The sequence below is a fragment of the Pollicipes pollicipes genome, unplaced genomic scaffold (assembly GCF_011947565.3).
Source record: "Pollicipes pollicipes isolate AB1234 unplaced genomic scaffold, Ppol_2.1 Scaffold_3087;HRSCAF=3621_pilon_pilon_pilon, whole genome shotgun sequence".
In the NCBI taxonomy this organism is placed as follows: Eukaryota; Metazoa; Arthropoda; class Thecostraca; order Pollicipedomorpha; family Pollicipedidae; genus Pollicipes; species Pollicipes pollicipes.
The window spans coordinates 30,250,114-30,267,043 of NW_023596225.1; the positions used below are offsets into that span (position 1 = coordinate 30,250,114).

The 16,930-nt window shown below is 60.4% G+C and overlaps 1 protein-coding gene across 1 annotated transcript in view; it reads left to right on the forward strand.

The window, feature by feature from the left end:
* Positions 1–3,763: 3,763 nt before the first annotated feature.
* The window catches only part of LOC119089379 (fat-like cadherin-related tumor suppressor homolog), a 48,909-nt gene continuing 35,742 nt past the window's right edge, over positions 3,764–16,930 (forward strand). The window contains exons 1-4 of the mRNA XM_037212048.1: positions 3,764–7,201; positions 11,480–11,583; positions 12,754–12,955; positions 14,281–14,342. Coding sequence (XP_037067943.1) covers positions 3,856–7,201; positions 11,480–11,583; positions 12,754–12,955; positions 14,281–14,342 — 3,714 coding nt within the window. The 5' untranslated portion in view covers positions 3,764–3,855. The remainder of the gene's footprint in view (positions 7,202–11,479; positions 11,584–12,753; positions 12,956–14,280; positions 14,343–16,930) is intronic.

Below are 16,930 nucleotides of genomic sequence, written 5' to 3' on the forward strand. Positions count from 1 at the left end.
CACATTCAAGATAAGACGGTACGGTTTGGCGCTGCGGTGCACAAATGCGTAGGTTGGATGGCGTTCAGGATCGCTGCCGCTTGGGTTTTCTTCAACTGGTGTTTAATCCGCCAAATCTACATGGCTTTGGTTACGCAAGTCCTGCTGTGAACTGATTTCTTATTTATGTGCATGCTGACCATCGCACGGACGGTGGTCCGCGCCAACTTAGCCCTGATCGGTGGTGGGGGTTGCGGGGTTGGGGGTGGGAGGTGGAGGTGGAGGAGGGGATATCAACATGTCCCGCCCCTGGTTCCTTCGGATTGGAATGGACTAGAGAGACGAGCTAAACAGAGCTAAACGAGACGAGACGAGATGAGACGAGAGACATTCGATATCTCTTCCTAAGCTTAACAAGATTTACTCAGGTCATTTTTATGTCTAATGTCGGAGTCGAGCTCTTATCTGGTGTAATACTAGTTTCCCTGCTTTACCGAGTATTGTTAAAACAGTACCTCTAGCTTATCTGTTTGTGGAGCTGTTTAACTGCTTTGTTACAAGGACTGCATATACGGAACTTGCACCAACCAGGAGTGTTTGTCGCACAATCACATTGCCCATCGGCATCATCGGTTATTTGCTTGGAACGAAGCGTCTGCCCACCCGTTCGGTTCGCTCTTGACGGGCAGCAGCGGCAGATGTTGCCAGAAAATATAGGCGCCCAGTGACCACCGCAGTCGGCGCGCCCGCAAACACCAGTAAACAGCAAAGTGTCAAAAGGTACTTGAACACAACCTAAATTTCAACCGCCGCTTAGATCCGTGACCCCTGTTGACTTTTCTGAGACTACGGCACCACGTCTCCGTAAGTATGTGGCGCTGACCGAATGAGTGCATTGGGCTTGAAGTCAACAGAAAAGAAACAAGTAACCATTAGGCAGATCAGAGTGGTGTAAAGTCAGCGAGGTCGCCATCCTGTTATGATCTGTTTAATTTACTGTTACCGCTCAAATGTGTGAAATGCCACTGTGGAATGAAAAGGTGAATGGGACCGACAGCTCCCGGCAGTGGTGCACAATGTGTTGAGATATTGACTTTCAGGTCAATCTAGTTAGTGATCGACAATAATCTTTGCGATCCAAATTTCACTCGGAGACTTAGAAGCAGCAGTGTGTGATGATAGCCGTTTTCACGGTGGATTAATGCAGGAAAAGCTTTTAAAGGTCTAAATATGTTTGTTTTTCTGGAGTTGTATGTGCTAAACGCTCCGCCAAGGAAGCCATTGCTTTTATGCAGTTCGATTAACATGCAGTACGCAAACACATGTGTGCAAATACGAGTAAGTTTGTTAAGCTAAACGAGAACCTTCACAGCCATTTTCTCCACCACAGGCCTTAAGTGCAGCCAAACTGTAGGGGAACACTAGGCCTGGCAATCAGCAGTATGCATCGGTGAAGGTTGATGGAAGCCGGCTGCTCCATTGTTTACATCGCTGCTGTGTGGAGCGAGGCGAGCTTTGAGGATCATTTCACTCAAGGACGACTCATCTGCGATCATATTAAGTCATGCAATCCCTGCAAGCTCTGTAAGTATTGTAAGCAAACTGTAAATACCGCAAGTGGGCTCCCTAAGTGCTGCATATTTAGTAAACGGAAGCTACAAGAATCAAGGATTTTGTTTTGTCGCCTCTGCGCCGGCGGTGCAGCCGAATATTTTTAATAAGCTTCGAAAAGTGTTGGTGGGAAGAGATCTGTCATCGAAGCTGTCCTTAAAAGCATAGTCTTGCTTATAGCCAGCTTCCTGTGGTTCTGTGAAATTGCGCATCTTTCCAGACATGTTCTTAAAAACCTGCGAGACTTTTTTGGCGGTAAATCGTCAAAAAAGGAGTGTGGCTAAAAAATCCGAAGTGTATTTAAAGTCATAAAAGCTTGAGACGTAATCCGTCGTGAAAACGGCTAATAATTCGATAAGCAGACAAATCACGCTACTAAATGAGATGCTCGTGGAGGGAATCTCTCTTTTCTCCCTCCCTCTCCGTCTGTCTGTCTGTCTGTCTGTCTGTCTGTCTGTCTGTCTGTCTGTCTGTCTGTCTGTCTGTCTGTCTGCTTCTCTCTCTCCCTCTCCTCTCTCTCTCATCTCTCTCTCTCTCTCTCTCTCTCTCTCATCTCTCTCTCCTCTCTCTCTCTCTCTCCGTCCTCTGTCTCTGTCTCTGTCTCTGTCTCTGTCTCTGTCTCTGTCCTCGCTCTCGCTCTGATTTGTAGACATTTATTTGACGACGCTGAAACATGGGCAAATCACCTGACTAAACCAGTTTGTTCTGTTGACTTGCCCTGAGAAGAATACCAGACTGCCAGGTTCGCCCGCACGGCGCTGCATTGTCTTCGTTGCGCTCGACTGCGTAACGCCACATCAAAAGTTCGCAATGGAGCCCCGACACATGCGGCGCGTGGCCGACCTGTTTACCAGTCGTCGTTGCGTGGTGAAGCTGTTTACCAGTCGTCGTGTCCAAACCTCCGTTCCGGGGATAAGTCGAGATTTGTCCGATAGGAAGTTAAGCTACCGGCCGTGGTTCCTCCCGGCAGCCGTCTACCACCCGCGGTGTCCAATTTGGAGGCGTCGAAGCGCAAACGACCTAAACTCGTGGAAGGCGTCACTGGCTTAAAAGCAAGTGCAGGTCTATTCGAAAGAAATTGGACGGAAACTTTAACAGCGTCGCCTCTGGACGCTTTCAAGCTTTTTGTGCACGCCCATCCATATTCGTTCCTTTCGTTCTCAATACTGTTGGACGCCGCGACTGGTGCCATTGCTGCCATGACAAAAAGCCCGGCGATGGTTTTGCACGGCCTTTTAAATTTTGTAAAAAGGAAACCGTTAATGGAGGCTATGTGGGCGGCTGACGAGCTGGAAGCCAGAGGTTTAAGCAGATGGATTCAATTATATCATATTGTGAGCGCGCTTTTATCGACTCATGGCGGCCCGAGGCTGGCGGTCGAGCGAGCTGGCAGCGTGTCGTCATGACCATGAACAGACCGGGACGTGTGCGGGATGGCATGCTGGATCTGGTGACGTCAGTGGTGTGATGTTATCGGGCCAAATATGTGGTGAGCTGACGATAGCGCGGTCCGTGTCCAGTGACCGCACGGTACGGGCATTGTGACTCACGTCGATCATGCGGAGGCTACGACACATGACCATCTGGTTGTTTACTGTGGAGCAGCAAACCAAACAAGATACCATGGTCGTAAAGTTGTTTGAAAATCGAGCTTGGAGCTGCTGTGCTAGCCGAAAAGGTTTCGACGCGCCTCTGGTGGATCCGTGCGAACGTGCGGTTTATGCCATAATCTTCCCTGATTCTAAGCATTCAGAGTTGCTACCACAATGTAACGCCGTAAATGTGTGCCGGTTCGTCGCTTCAGTCGAGAATTAAGTTGCCGTGAGTTTATTTGTGATGTTATGTTTTGAGTACGGTCGTGTTTCCATATCAACTTTCAACCGCCCGTGTGTAACGACTGTCGCCTCGCTTCAGAATCCGATCTCTCAATTTTGTGCGACAACCTGCTTGTGCCGCGTGGGCTTTCGTCGCCGAATGCTCACACGTCCCAGACATGTGCACACGATTGACACCAGCTCTGGTGTGAGCCGTGGCATGCCGGTGCGTGGTGGCGGCGGCGGCGGCGTACGCGGGTTCGGCGCCGGCCGCCGGCCGCGCCCCCTGCCTGGCCGGCCGGCCGGCCGCGCGGCTCCGTCGCCAGGCCGCTCAGTCGGCGTGCGAACGCCGTGTCGGAAGGACTGTCGAGGGGCACGGCTGGTACCGCACGCTCACGCTCCGCCCTCGTGTGCCGCAGGCAGTGCAGAGTGACCGCCGGCTGTCGGCGACATGGCGCCCTCGTCTGGCGCCCGGCGGCGGCGCCTCCGGCTGGCGCCCCTGCTGCTGCCGGCCGCCCTGTGTCTGCTGACGTCCGGTCTGGCCGCCGCCGCCAGCGGCAGGCCGGAGCCACGGTTCAGCTTTACCAGCGCCCTCTACAACGCCTCCATCTACGAGAACAACGTGGGCAAGGAGTACGTGGTGAGCGCCGGCCCGATGGGTGTCCGGCTGCGGCCCGAGCTGGCCGGCGCCGACATCCGCTACAAGATCGTCGGCGGCGACCCGGACGGCTTCTTCAAGGCGCAGCAGCAGACGGTCGGTGACTTCTGCTTCCTGCGCGTGCGCACACGCACCGGGCACGCGGACGTGCTGAACCGCGAGCGGCAGGCCGAGTTTCGCCTGAAGGTGCGCGCGGTGGAGCGCGGCCGACGCCGCTACGGCCGGTCGCCGGCCTTCGCCGAGGTGCGCGTGCGCGTGCTGGACAGGAACGACCTGAACCCGTGGTTCGACGCGGCCGAGTACGACGTGGAGGTGGCCGAGGACCTGCCGGTGCACGGCCTGGTGACGCAGCTGCATGCCGACGACGCCGACGAGGGCATCAACGGCCAGGTGTACTACAGCCTGCTGGAGTCGGAGCCGCACTTCGCCATCGAGCCCAGCTCTGGCCGCGTGACGCTGGCGCGCCGGCTCAGCCACCGGCAGCGGCCCGAGTTCCAGCTGACGGCCGTGGCTCGTGACCGCGGCCTCAACGACATGGACGTGCCGGGCCTGGCACGGCTGCGCGTGCGCGTGCGGCCCGTCAACCTGTTTGACCCGGTGATGCACGTGACGCACCTGGCCGAGGTGGTTGAACACTCCAGCATGGACGTATACGCCATCGTGCACGTCATCGACCGCGACGAGGGCGTGCACGGCCAGGTGGCGGGCGTGCGCATCGTGGACGGCGACCCGGAGCGGCGGTTCCGCGTGCTGTCCGGCACGACCGCCGGCGAGTTCCTGGTGGGCGTGGCCGACCCGCTGGACCGCGAGAGCGCGCCCTACGGCTTCAACCTGACGCTGAACGCCACCGACCGCGGTACGCCACCGCGCTCTTCATTCCTGTCGGTGCGCGTGCGCGTGATGGACTTCAACGACCACGCGCCGGCGTTCACGCGCGAGGTGTACGACGTGACGGTGCGCGAGACGGCGCTGGCGCACACGGCCCTGGTGCGGCTGCGCGCCAGCGACTCTGACCATGGCGTCAACGCCCAGGTGCGCTACGCCATAGCGGCCGGCAACGAGGGCGGCGAGTTCGCCATCAACGCCGCCACCGGCCTGCTGTGGCTGGCGCGGCCGCTGGACGCCGAGACGAAGGCGTTCTACGCGCTGACGGTGTCGGCGCTGGACCAAGGCCACGGCGGCCGGCAGCGCCAGGGCTCAGCCCGTGTCACCGTCACCGTGCTCGACGAGAACGACAACGCGCCGCGCTTCGGCACGCCCAACACGCAGGCAGCCGTGGACGAGAACGAGCCGGCCGAGCACTACGTGACGCGCGTGACGGCCGAGGACGCCGACCAGAGCGAGAACGCCTTCCTCTCGTACTCGATCGCCAACACGGAGCCGGTGCCGTTCGTCATCAACCACTTTGACGGCACCATCACCACTTCGGAGATGCTCGACTACGAGACGCAGCGGCGCCAGTACGTGCTGCGCGTGCGCGTCTCCGATTGGGGCAAGCCGTACCGCTGGCAGACGGAGACGACGGTGACGGTGCGCCTGCGCAACGTCAACGACAACCGGCCGCAGTTCGAAAAGGTCGACTGCCACGGCCGGCTGTCGCGGCGCGCCGCCGTCGGCACCGAGATCATGGTGCTGTCAGCCATCGACTTCGACGAGGGCGCCGTGGTCAGCTACCGGCTGGTGTCGGGCAACGAGGACGGCTGCTTCCGGCTGGACGAGCGGCTGGGCTCGCTGCGGGTCAACTGCGACCTGGCTGACCTGGCCAGCGACGAGCGGCGGCTAGGCGTGATGGCCAACGACGGCCAGCACTTCTCGGACGAGACGCGGTTGCGGCTGCAGCTGGTGGGCAGCGGCGAGCGGCCGCTCGGCGGCGCCAGCGTGCGGCTTGAGTGCAAGGACACGGGCGTGGCCGGCCGCTACCGCCGGCTGCTGGCCACGGCCGAGCAGAACAACCGGCCGCGCGACCCGTTCACGGTGGTGTCGTCCAGCCGGTACGGCACCAACTACCACCGACCGCAGCTGTCTGCCGAGCCGGCCGGCGAGCTGGAGGTGAGCGAGGCGGCGCCGCTCGGCGCCCACCTCACCACCGTCATCGGCCACGACAAGGACCTCGGCTTCAACGGCCTGCTGGTGTTCGCCATCGCCGACGGCGACGACGACTCGGCGTTCAGCATCGACATGGACGGCGGTAACGTAAGCGTGGCCTGCCGGCTGGACCGCGAGCGCACCGCCCTCTACCGGCTGAACGTGACGGCGTGCGACCGCGGCCGGCCGCAGCTCTGCGCCAGCCTCATGCTCGTCGTGCACGTGCTGGATGTTAACGACAACGCGCCGCGCCTTGAGCGCTCGTCGTTCACGTTCTTCTACCCGGAGACGCGGCCGGCCGGCCAGCCGGTGGTGCGCCTGAACGCCTCGGACCCGGACGAGGGAGCCAACGGGCGCGTCTCGTTCAAGCTGTTGACGGACACGGCCGACTTCGCCGTGGACCAGCACACCGGCCTGGTGAGCCAGGTGCGTGCGCTGGACCGCGAGCGCCAGAGCAGCTACCGGCTGCGCGTGGCCGCCCGCGACGGCTCGGCCTCGCGGCCACTCGTCTCGCACGCCGTCGTGCACGTGGACGTGCTGGACGTGAACGACAACGCGCCGCGCTTCTCGCGGCCGCTGTACCAGGTGCGCGCCAGCGAGGACCTGCCGGTGGGCGCCGTGCTGGTGACGCTGGACGCCGTGGACCCGGACCGGCCGGGCGCTGCCGAGCCCGTCTCGTACCAGGTGACGGCCGGCGGCCACGGCCGGTTCGGTGTGGACCGCAGGTCTGGTGCCGTCCGCCTGCTGGAGCCGCTCGACTTCGAGCAGCGCCAGATCTACAACGTGACGGTGGAGGCGCGCGACGACGGCTCGCCGCCGCTATCGGCTGTCGCCTACCTGGTCGTCCAGGTGGTGGATGTCAACGAGAACTACTTTGCGCCGTCGTTCGGCGGCGCCGTGGCGGTGCGCGGCTCTGTGCTGGAGGGCCGGCCGTCGGGCACGTTCGTGCTGGCCGTGCGCGCCACCGACGCCGACCCGGCCGGCCCCAACTCCGACCTGACCTACTCGATCCGCGGCGGCAGCGGCGTCGGACACTTCTCCATCAACGAAACAGGTGAGCGGCGGGCAGCAATGGACACTGCTCTGTGGGCGAAGCATGCCCTGTGTTGGTAAGCAGATCATAGCGGTTCATGGATTATCACTGGCTTCCACTAAGATATGCCAGCGATTGAACGGAGACAAACACCGCAACGGGAAGTGAATTGAAAAGGGAGGCGGTTGAATGGGTTTTCATCAATACCATGACAGATGAATCTGACCAGATTCTTGCTTGGCTCCGGTGTAGTCCATAAATGATGCCGGCTATGTTCTCAGTCATACAGCTCACATGTGTACCGAACGACGTAGTGCCATGCCGCTCTTATCGAAATAAAGGTCCCAATAGGCGTCAGTGAAACCCATAAAACGTGCTATCTTCCAAACTGTCTTAACGGGAGTTGACTCCATCGGGTCTATTCCTAACTCGGCCCGTATTTTGGTGATTTAGATTCGGTGTGGGCTGGAACTTATTGTTCGCAGCCAGAGTCAGAGCTGGAAGGAACGCGCGAGTTGGCGCCCGAATCCACGCTGCTTCTCCTCAATCCTCACGACTTGACGGTCATTGGATACAAGAGATAACTAGATACCCTTTAAACATCCACCATGGAGCGACGCGGAGAGGGGGGGGGATTGAGTCCGCACTGGCCGACCTCTGAACCTGGTCAGAGGTCGGCCCGGTCAGCGCCGGCGGCTCTGATGGACGGCTGAAATGCGGCCTCAGGCGGCGTGCCGCCGTGAAACGCTACACCTCGTTGTGTTTTTGCCACCTAACTAATCCCCTGTGTCAGCGAATGCGCGGCCCTGCGCAAAAACCCAGCGGGCCTTCGAGTCCGTGTTGCGGCGAATGGCCGCGGGCGGTTTTTCGCTTTCGCAGTGCGTTCTTGCTTCTGTTCTGAACAGCGTTGCCATTTCTTGGTGCAAGCATGACAGGTCTGAATTCCTGCTAAGAATTTGTGTTTGACCGACGCTTCGTATTTTTCAAGGCCGGCTTTTCCAGCTTAGGAACATATCATGTGTCTCTTTTTCTGTTAACTTCGCTTGCGTCGGTGCAGACCTGTGCTTATGTTGCCATCTGTGCAGCACCGCCTTTGAAACGAGTGGGCTGCCTCTGCACCATTCCCTTGGTCTTTTTTTCTGATCGTGATTGTGTCGCAGGTCGTGGCAGGGGGCGTGTCGATCGTCCACACTAGCTGTTCATAACCCCGTTTGGCAGTGCGCTCGCCATGTGGGGGGTTCCGCGCCTATGCCTCTGTCGCGTCCTGCCGTGAAGCGGCGTTCACTGGCGACCGGTGTGCGGCGCGGCTGCCGCCGGCCGCCGTCGGACCCGAGTGTCAACTGCTACGGCCGGATATGGCCGCTCGTCCCGGGTTCGTCCACACAATATCGCGCCGTCGGCGGCCGCAGCTCACGGCCGGCTGCGGCACGCGGGAGGGCCGTTAGGCAGTCACGCCCAGAAGTGAGCGTGAGGCTGTACAGTTCAAAGCCGTTGGAAAGTTGTCGCCTATAAAATTCAGCATTTCTAACGAAGCATCGGAGCCAGTGATGTTAGATATGTTGATTGCCTTTCACAGAAGGGGGTTCACAGAAGAGTGACACGTAAAGACTTCTGTCTTCTGTCACCTTTCGGATTCAGCGATGTCATAATTGCGCCGAAGTCAAAGCAAACATGGAAAAAGGGAATGCTGAATACGTAACGGAAAACATTTACCCGGCTTTTTATTTTGCGTCTCACAAGATCGGTGCTACGGCTTCTGTATTACCTCGTGCCTTCTCCGTGCCTCCCTCCATTTCTGTCCCACGGACAAACGACTCCTCTCTTCTGTCTCTGTTCCACCGACAACCGGCTCCTCTCTCCCATCTTTGTCCCACCGACAACCGGCTCCTATTTCACCGACAACCGACTCTTCTCTCCCGTCTCTGTTCCTTGGACAACCGAGTGCCGCCGCTCACAAAAAAATCACCAGGCGGCAGAGCCGTTCTGGAGTTGCCAACGAATGGTCGTCAGACATCCGCGCTCCAGAGAAGTGACATCCGGTGCCGTGACTGGTCATTTCTCTGGCAGATGACCTGCCGTGACCTGGCCGAGCGGCGTCGATGCCGCTCCGGTCCTCTGACCCGGCGGACGCAGGGTGCCGGGCCGAGACCGACGCCGAGGCCACGCCGCTTGCGCGTCATCTCCCGGTCCCGTGGTCACATAGATCGGTCAATTGTCGGCACGTTTGGAGGCTGTACTGGGCGCCAGGAGATGTCAGCAGGCCTAATGTTTGCAGTCATGGATGTCACTAGCTGATATTAGCAGTTGCCCTCTTGCCTTTCTGGTGACCGTAAGCTGCGTCTCTCCGATGCATTCCCATTCGACAGTCCTTGGCCGTGTTGTGGAGTGGGCCCTGTTTTAGGCGTAAATTTACCCACACAGTTGAATCTTCATCACGTCAGGGATCGTTTTCAGTCGAAGATATTGTCGAATGGCGCCACCTCTTGCTGACCTGACCTGTCGTCACGTCGCCATTAATTACCGGGTGGGACACATCCGGGCCCCTCAAAGATGTGCGTATTGTCAGAGCGACTCGCGTATCTGCATAGGCTTGTGCTCATTGTGGATGAGGGCTGTGCGATCTCTGAGGAGGAGAGCTTTGTGGCAATTGCGCAGGCGTGTTTTGCCTCGTTTAGCGGGCGTTATCCACACGGCTTATGCACCTGAGGGTCATCAACGAAACCATTTTAAGTGGCCTCTGGGTGCGCCCCACGCACCGTACCTGTTCTGACTCCCTTTGCGACATTTGAGTAAATATTGCCGGTCTATCGGCCGTTTCTCTGACGTCTTCGGCCGCGACTCGCGTCGCGTCCGTGCGCCATCGCCCTTCTACCCGATCGGACCGCGGTAACAGCGTCCGGTCCGCCCGGGCCGGTAACAAGACGTCTGCCGTGGCCGCCGGTGCCGGCGCGCCCTGCGTGGTGCCGGCGCCGGCGGGGAGGGCCGCCGCGCGGCGCCGGGCCCGGCGGTGACTCAGCAGCTGAGTGGCTGACTGGCCTGACGGCACCGGACCGGCACCGCCGCTGCCGGCTGGCGCCTCGCGCCTCTGTCCAAGCTAATGGACGGCCACTTTGCGCGCGACGGCGGCATTCATTGCAAGCGTCCTGTTCACTTGGCGCGCTTTTTCCCGTGCCGTGACACGTGCTGGCGGACGCCTCTTCGATCCCCGCTCGCTACCGCTGGCGCGCTTTTTGGCCCGCGAGGCGCGGGCGCCCATCCAGCGGCATAAGTTATTCAGAGCTGTTGTGCGCTGGGGGGCTCGGCGCGCGCGGATGCACCGGGCGAGTTCACGTGTGAGCTGCATCTCGTGCTAATGATGGAGCAAGCGTGGGGCTCGGACTCTAAGCCGTACAGCTCATTTCCCAGAAGAAGTGTCCCGAGGGCGGGCAGCGCTGTTTCTAAGTGTCATCGACACGGCCGCTTCAAAGCTGCACCGGCGAAGCGGAGAGAGCCGGCTGAGACATGCTAGCCGGTGGCCAGGCCGCACGCGTCTGCCGCTTGTCTCCGCTCCAGCGAAGGGCCGGGCGCGGGGGTTGGAGCTGCCGTCTCGGTGGGTGGGGCACGGCCGTTCCTCTGAGCGGTGGTGGTGGCCTAGCCAGTGCGGTGAGGGAGCGTGTGCGGGCCGGCGTGGCCGGCGCGGCCGGCGCGCCGCGGTGACTGGGCGGATCCCGGCGTCTGCACGCGGCCGCTGATGGATCGGGCACGCGTGCGCCGCTGCTGCTGCAGGCGGCCTGGGAGGGCCGCCCGACCGGTGGCGGCCGCGGCAGGGCGGCCCAGCTGGTCCAGCCGTAACGCCGGCCATTGCCGCACATATCGCGTGTTGGAGATTGCGCCCCGTTTTGTGGTGTTGCATTGGAGCCGTTGCCGGTGTTGTGTTGTTGAGGCTAGACAATGTAGTAACGTGCGATGTTGCGTTGTAGGCCGAAGCTGGGCGCATGTGTTGCTGGTGTTAGAGTTGAACATGAAGATGGTGCCGCAGACTAGAGGCTACGACCCGCGTGCAACAGCACGCTGAGCGATCGCAGCGGCGTTTTAGAGGCCTGGGCCGATATCGTGATAAGCCATGGGAGGCCGGAAGTCTTGACAAATGATCGCATGATTGTGAGGCCCCTTTGCGCGCATTGGCCAGTGACTGGGCTCGTAAAATGCGGTTTGTTGACGTTTGGGTGCGGCATGTGTTGATAGTGGCTGAGTCCGGCGAAGGACGCTGCTCCGCTGCACCGGAAAACAGCAGCGTCACGTCTGTTTCTCTCCCGACAGGCATCTACACGAGGGACGTGCTGGACCGGGAGACCCAGTCCAGCTACTGGCTGACCGTGTACGCCAAGGACTCCGGCGCCGTCCCGCTGTCGGCGCGACTGGAGGTGCGTGGACCGTCTGACCTCACGTGCCGTCTGCTCTTACGGACGGCTGCCATTGGGCTTCTGAGGCGGGGGCTGCTCCGCCCGCAGTATCTGTACGGTACTGTAGTGTGTAATGACGTCAAAACCAGCCCATTACCCTGCGGGACTGACATTGTCCCCAGCACCCATCAGAGCCCACGCAATCTCCGACTGGAGATGCGTGGACCGTCCAACCTCATGTGCCGAGTGCTCTTGTGAACGGCTGCCATGGGGCCTCTGAAACAGGGATTGCTCCGCCCGCAGTATCTGTGCGGCACTGTAGTGTGTAATGACGGAAAAACCAGCCCATTACCCTGCGGAGCCCGCATTGTCCCCAGCACCCATCAGAGCCCACGCAATCTCCGTTGTTATCAGCTTGGTGGTTGGTTTAACCGTCTACCTTTGGCCTCTGCCGTCGGCGGTGGCCGGCCGGCGGGCTATTTAACGCGTGAACGCAGTTGGTGGAGATTATAATGGCCGGGTGCGGGTCCGCGTTATGAGAAAAGTTTGTAATGGCGGCCCAGCTCGGGTCGGCGGTCTCCGTGGCTGGGATCTTGTCAACTCCGGCTCCGTTTGACACGGCTGCTCATGACACGGCTGCTCGTACGGGACAGGTCTGCACAGAGGTCAAACGGTGGAAAAGCCCAGCTGGAGCTATAAGCGGCTGCTGTTTTGTGTGCGTGCTTGTCTATCATGGAGGCGCGGTAGAGTTTGGACTGCCTGCCCTGCCAGCGCAAGTCCCATGTCTGCATATGAGTGCACATAGTGGAATGGACTGACAGCTACCTGCCGGCACAAGTGTTCTGTGTTTGTGCAGGTCTACATAGAGGTTGGGGACGGGAACGACAGCTACCTGCTGGCACAAGTGTTTTGTGTTTGTGCATGTCTACATAGAGGTTGAGGGTGAGAACGACAGCTACCTGCTGACTCGAGTGTTTTGTGTTCGTGCAGTTCTATAAAGAGGTTGAGGACGAGAACGACAGCTACCTGCTGGCAGAAGTGTTTTGTATTTGTGCAGGTCTACACGGAGGTTGAGGACGAGAACGACAACTACCTGCTGGCACAAGTGTTCCGTGTTTGTGCAGGTGTGCATAGAGGCTGAGGACGAGAACGACAGCTACCATCTGACTCGAGTGTTCTGTGTTTGTTCAGGTCTACATAGAGGTGGAGGACGAGAACGACAACTACCCGCTGACGTCTGAGCCGGTGTACCGGGCCGAGGTGTTGGAGAACTCCGCCCCGGGCACGCGGGTCACCAGGGTCACGGCCTCAGACCGGGACGGGGCCGGCCCACTGCGCTACCGCATAGCCGGCGGTAACCCGCAGAGTCTCTTCAGCATGGACCCGGACACAGGTGAGCACACTGTAGCCGGACCCGGGCACAGGTGAGCACACTGAAGCCCGACCCGGACACAGGTGAGCACACCGCGGCTGGGCCAGGACACAGCTGAGCATACTGAGCCGGACCCTGGCACAGGTGAGCATGCTGCAGCCGGACCCGGACACAGGTGAGCACACTTTAGCTGGGCCAGTACACAGGTGAGCACACCGCAGCTGGACTCTCGTGCAAGTTGAGACGGTGCCACTACAGTGGGCCTGAACGCAAGTGGGTGGTCTACACTGAACCCAGATTCAGCTGAGGGCGCTTCTTGAAGTCTGACGGGGTGGGAACACTACCAGGCTCCGAGAAACGGGAATATTCCAGACAGAAAGCACGTACAGGATTCGTCTGGTTGGGTGTGGGTTGGTTCAGCTCTGTTCTATTTTGGCCAGTAATGACCATTCAGGGCTATGAGATTAAGGAGAGCGGTAAGTGATGGTACAATACCGCGACTGCCGTGGGAGTCCTTCGCCAGCTGGCGTCCTCCGCGCAGGAACCCTGCTCTGGTCTTGTTGACGGTCGGGCTCCCGACGGGTCGTCTGTGGGGCCGGTGCTCGATCATATGATTCATGAAGAGCAAGCAATGGGTATTTTTGCAAGCTTGTTTGTGAAAGTGGTGCTGGACGGAGAGTGCCCCGTATACTGGAAGGCACGCTAAAACGAATCATAGCACTGGGAACAAAGCCGAAAACAGCCCTGCCAGAATCGGCTTCAGTCTATTGAATTGGATAAAACGGATCATGAAGGGCCTATTGTGAAAGGCGGCAGTCGAATCGCGCTGGAAATTCCAGTTGAGCTCATACCATCGGCAGCTCGTTGACCGTTACTCGTGCGATGCTGGCGGGCATGCCTGGGCGTTTGAAAGGCGATTGTTGCGACTTTTTCTTGAGCGTTGTGCACAGCGCTATTGAAAGGCTGCTCGTCATGTTCGCTTATGCACGTTGAGCCGAGCAGACCGGGGGCAGATAACACGGCACGCGGTGGATGTGAGGGAGGCCGCCTCACGCGGCAGGCCTACCCACTGCGTGCACGTCGCATTCTGTGGGGGCTCATACGTGCTGGGCGGGGTTGACAGCTGGATTGTTGCATGCGTTGACAGATTGGGACGGACGAGGTTCGAGGCCGATCTGCACCTCAGGGTCCCGCCTGTCACAGCGTCGAAGTCCAGCGGCCGTATCTGCTGCAGCTGGCGCGAATCGTGCGTCTGTGCCGGCGGCTGGCGCGGCGCTGTTCTGTCTCCCCGAGCGCCGGTCGCCTGAGCGCGGACGGTCTGACCCGCGCCCCCCCCCTGCCCCCAGGCGTGATCACCACCACCGAGCGCGTGCTGGACCGTGAGACCCGCGACGCCTTCACGCTCGAGGTGGGTGCGGCCCGCCTGCTTCGCTGCAGTGACGGGGCGAGTGGTGGTCAGAGCGAGGCGTACGGTTTTCAGAGCGAGGCGTGCGGCGTCCAGAGCGAGATGTGCGGTGTCCAGAGCAAGGCGTGTGGTGTTTAGAGCGAGGCATGTGGTGTCCAGAGCGAGTCGTGTTGTACCCAGAGCGAGATGTGCGGTGTCCAGAGCAAGGTGTGTAGTGCCCAGAGCGAGGCGTGTGGTATTCAGAGCGAAGTGTGTGGTGTCCAGAGCGAGGCGTGTAGTGTCCAGAGCGTGCTTACAGTGTCCAGGACGAGATGTGCGGTGTCCAGAGCAAGGCGTGTGGTGTCCAGAGCGAGGAATGCGGTGTTCAGAGCGAGGTGTGTCATGTTCAGAGCGAGGTATGTGGTGTCGAGAGCGAGGCGTGAGGTGCCCGGAGCGAAGGGTGTAGTGTCCAGAGCGAGGCTTGCGGTGTCCAAAGCGTACACCCCCCGGCGCGAGGCCGCTTTGGCCCGCCTGGCTGGTAGGCCAGCCACGTGTGGACACTGGCCGCCCACCCACCCTCGGCTTGAACCTCGGCGCGCACAGGCCATGTAGTGAATTAAACCCCGGCGGCGACGCGGGTCTGCCGGGCCGATCGGTGGATCCGGTCCCGGCCGGACGCGCGCCGCTCCCCGGCCTCGGTCACGAATTGCTCGGCGCCTCATCGGCCGATCGTCGTTGGCCGGGAGCGGTCGGCGCGCGGCAGTAAGCCGCTGTTGACTCGGTGACGTCAACGGTTGGGGCGCCGGCGTCGGCCAGCGCGGCGCCGCTGACCGTGACCCCGGCCGGCGGCGTCCCCGGGCTGGAGGCGAGAGGCGCGGCCGGACTCTGCGCCCGGCCCCGGCCCCGGCCCTGTCCCCGGCTGCGGTCTGCTCCGCTCCCACGGAGCTATCGCGCTGGCGGGCTGCTGCGTCAGGCTCGGACAGGTCCGGCTGTGCAGCCCTGACCTGGAGACGCCGGCTCGGGAGCGCCATTCAACGGTGGCCGTCAGCAGGGGGCTCAGCTGCGCGGAAGAGCTGGGCGGTCGGGTGACTGTAGCTCGCTGATGGTAGATGAGGGCAGGTCTAACCCACAGACAGGTACGCGGACATGGGCGGCACTTTGTCATGGTTCACAGGGATGCAAACCAACCCGTGAAATGGGATGACGGGGAAGGGCAGTGTCAACATGCGGCTGCAACGAAAATGTCTGTTGGCAGCTTCTGCTTTGTTCTGGTGGACCAAACGGCTCGATACCGTTACGGATTTGCGTGCGATAGCCAGTTTTGGCAGGACTGGTCTGCCTGGGCTTCACGTATGGGCAGTGCGCGGCCGCGGAGGCCGGAGCTCGAGCCGAGTCGTGATCGTCCCGAGACTACTCCCGGGCGATGGAACCTGTGCGGCGGCGAGAGATTGCCAGGTCGGTGCGGCGGCTCGTGGCTGAGGCAGGCGCCGCCCCAGGTCGATGCGGCGGCCCGTGGCTGAGGCAGGTGCCGCCGCAGGCCGGTGCGACGGCTTGTGGCTGAGGCAGGTGCCGCCCCAGGCCGGTGCGGCGGCTCGTGGCTGAGGCAGGTGCCGCCGCAGGCCGGTGCGACGGCTTGTGGCTGAGGCAGGCGCCGCACCAGGTCGGTGCGGCGGCTCGTGGATGAGACAGGTGCCGCCCCAGGCCGGTGCGGCGGCTTGTGGCAGAGGCAGGTGCCGCACCAGGTCGGTGCGGCGGCTCGTGGATGAGACAGGTGCCGCCCCAGGCCGGTGCGGCGGCTTGTGGCAGAGGTAGGTGCCGCCCCAGGCCGGTGCGGCGGCTCATGGCTGAGACAGGTGCCGCCCCAGGGCGGTGCGGCGGCCCGCACACCGGCGACGCACCGCTGCCGGCGCCGCCCAATCAGGCTCCGTTGCATGGCCGCCGCCACCGTTTTCGGCTCAATGGGCCGCGAAATGGGGAAGGCCCGCCCCAATAGAGCCGCGGTCGACCGTCTGCCGGCACCGGATGATCACCGGGTGGCGGCTGATGGTGGCGACGCGGTCAGGGGGGCCGGCGGGGCTCGACGGATCGGCGTCATTTATTTGTGATGATTGGATTCACTAGAAGGTAGTCTCTATTTTTTGTGATTTTATTGATATAATCGCGTTTTTGTGGACTATTGAATCGTCTGATCTGGTGACTTTTTCGCTTAATTTTCAGCAATCGAATGCTCGATTATCGTGGCATGTTTATGAGGCCGACTCAGGTTTTTGTTACCTTCGGAATGCGAGCTGATCAAGAAGGCACTAGCCCACGGCAAAACCAATACATATATTTTGTTTTTCTACAGTATTTTAGCTTCCGCAGAAAAAGTAACTGATGCCATTTTTATATCATACTAATGCATAAACTGCAGTAGGACAAGTGAACGATTCTATGAAAAAAGCTCATTGGCTCAGTTAATACTATAGAGCGATTTGGTTTTACTATGCCAGTGAAGGACTGCCAGCATGAGAGGCTCAGCTCAGGTCGTTGCCCAAACATTACTGGCGTGAGGGCTATGCCACCCGTCAACGGTGCAGCGGGCCGTCCGTGGTCGATACGACCGTCTCCAG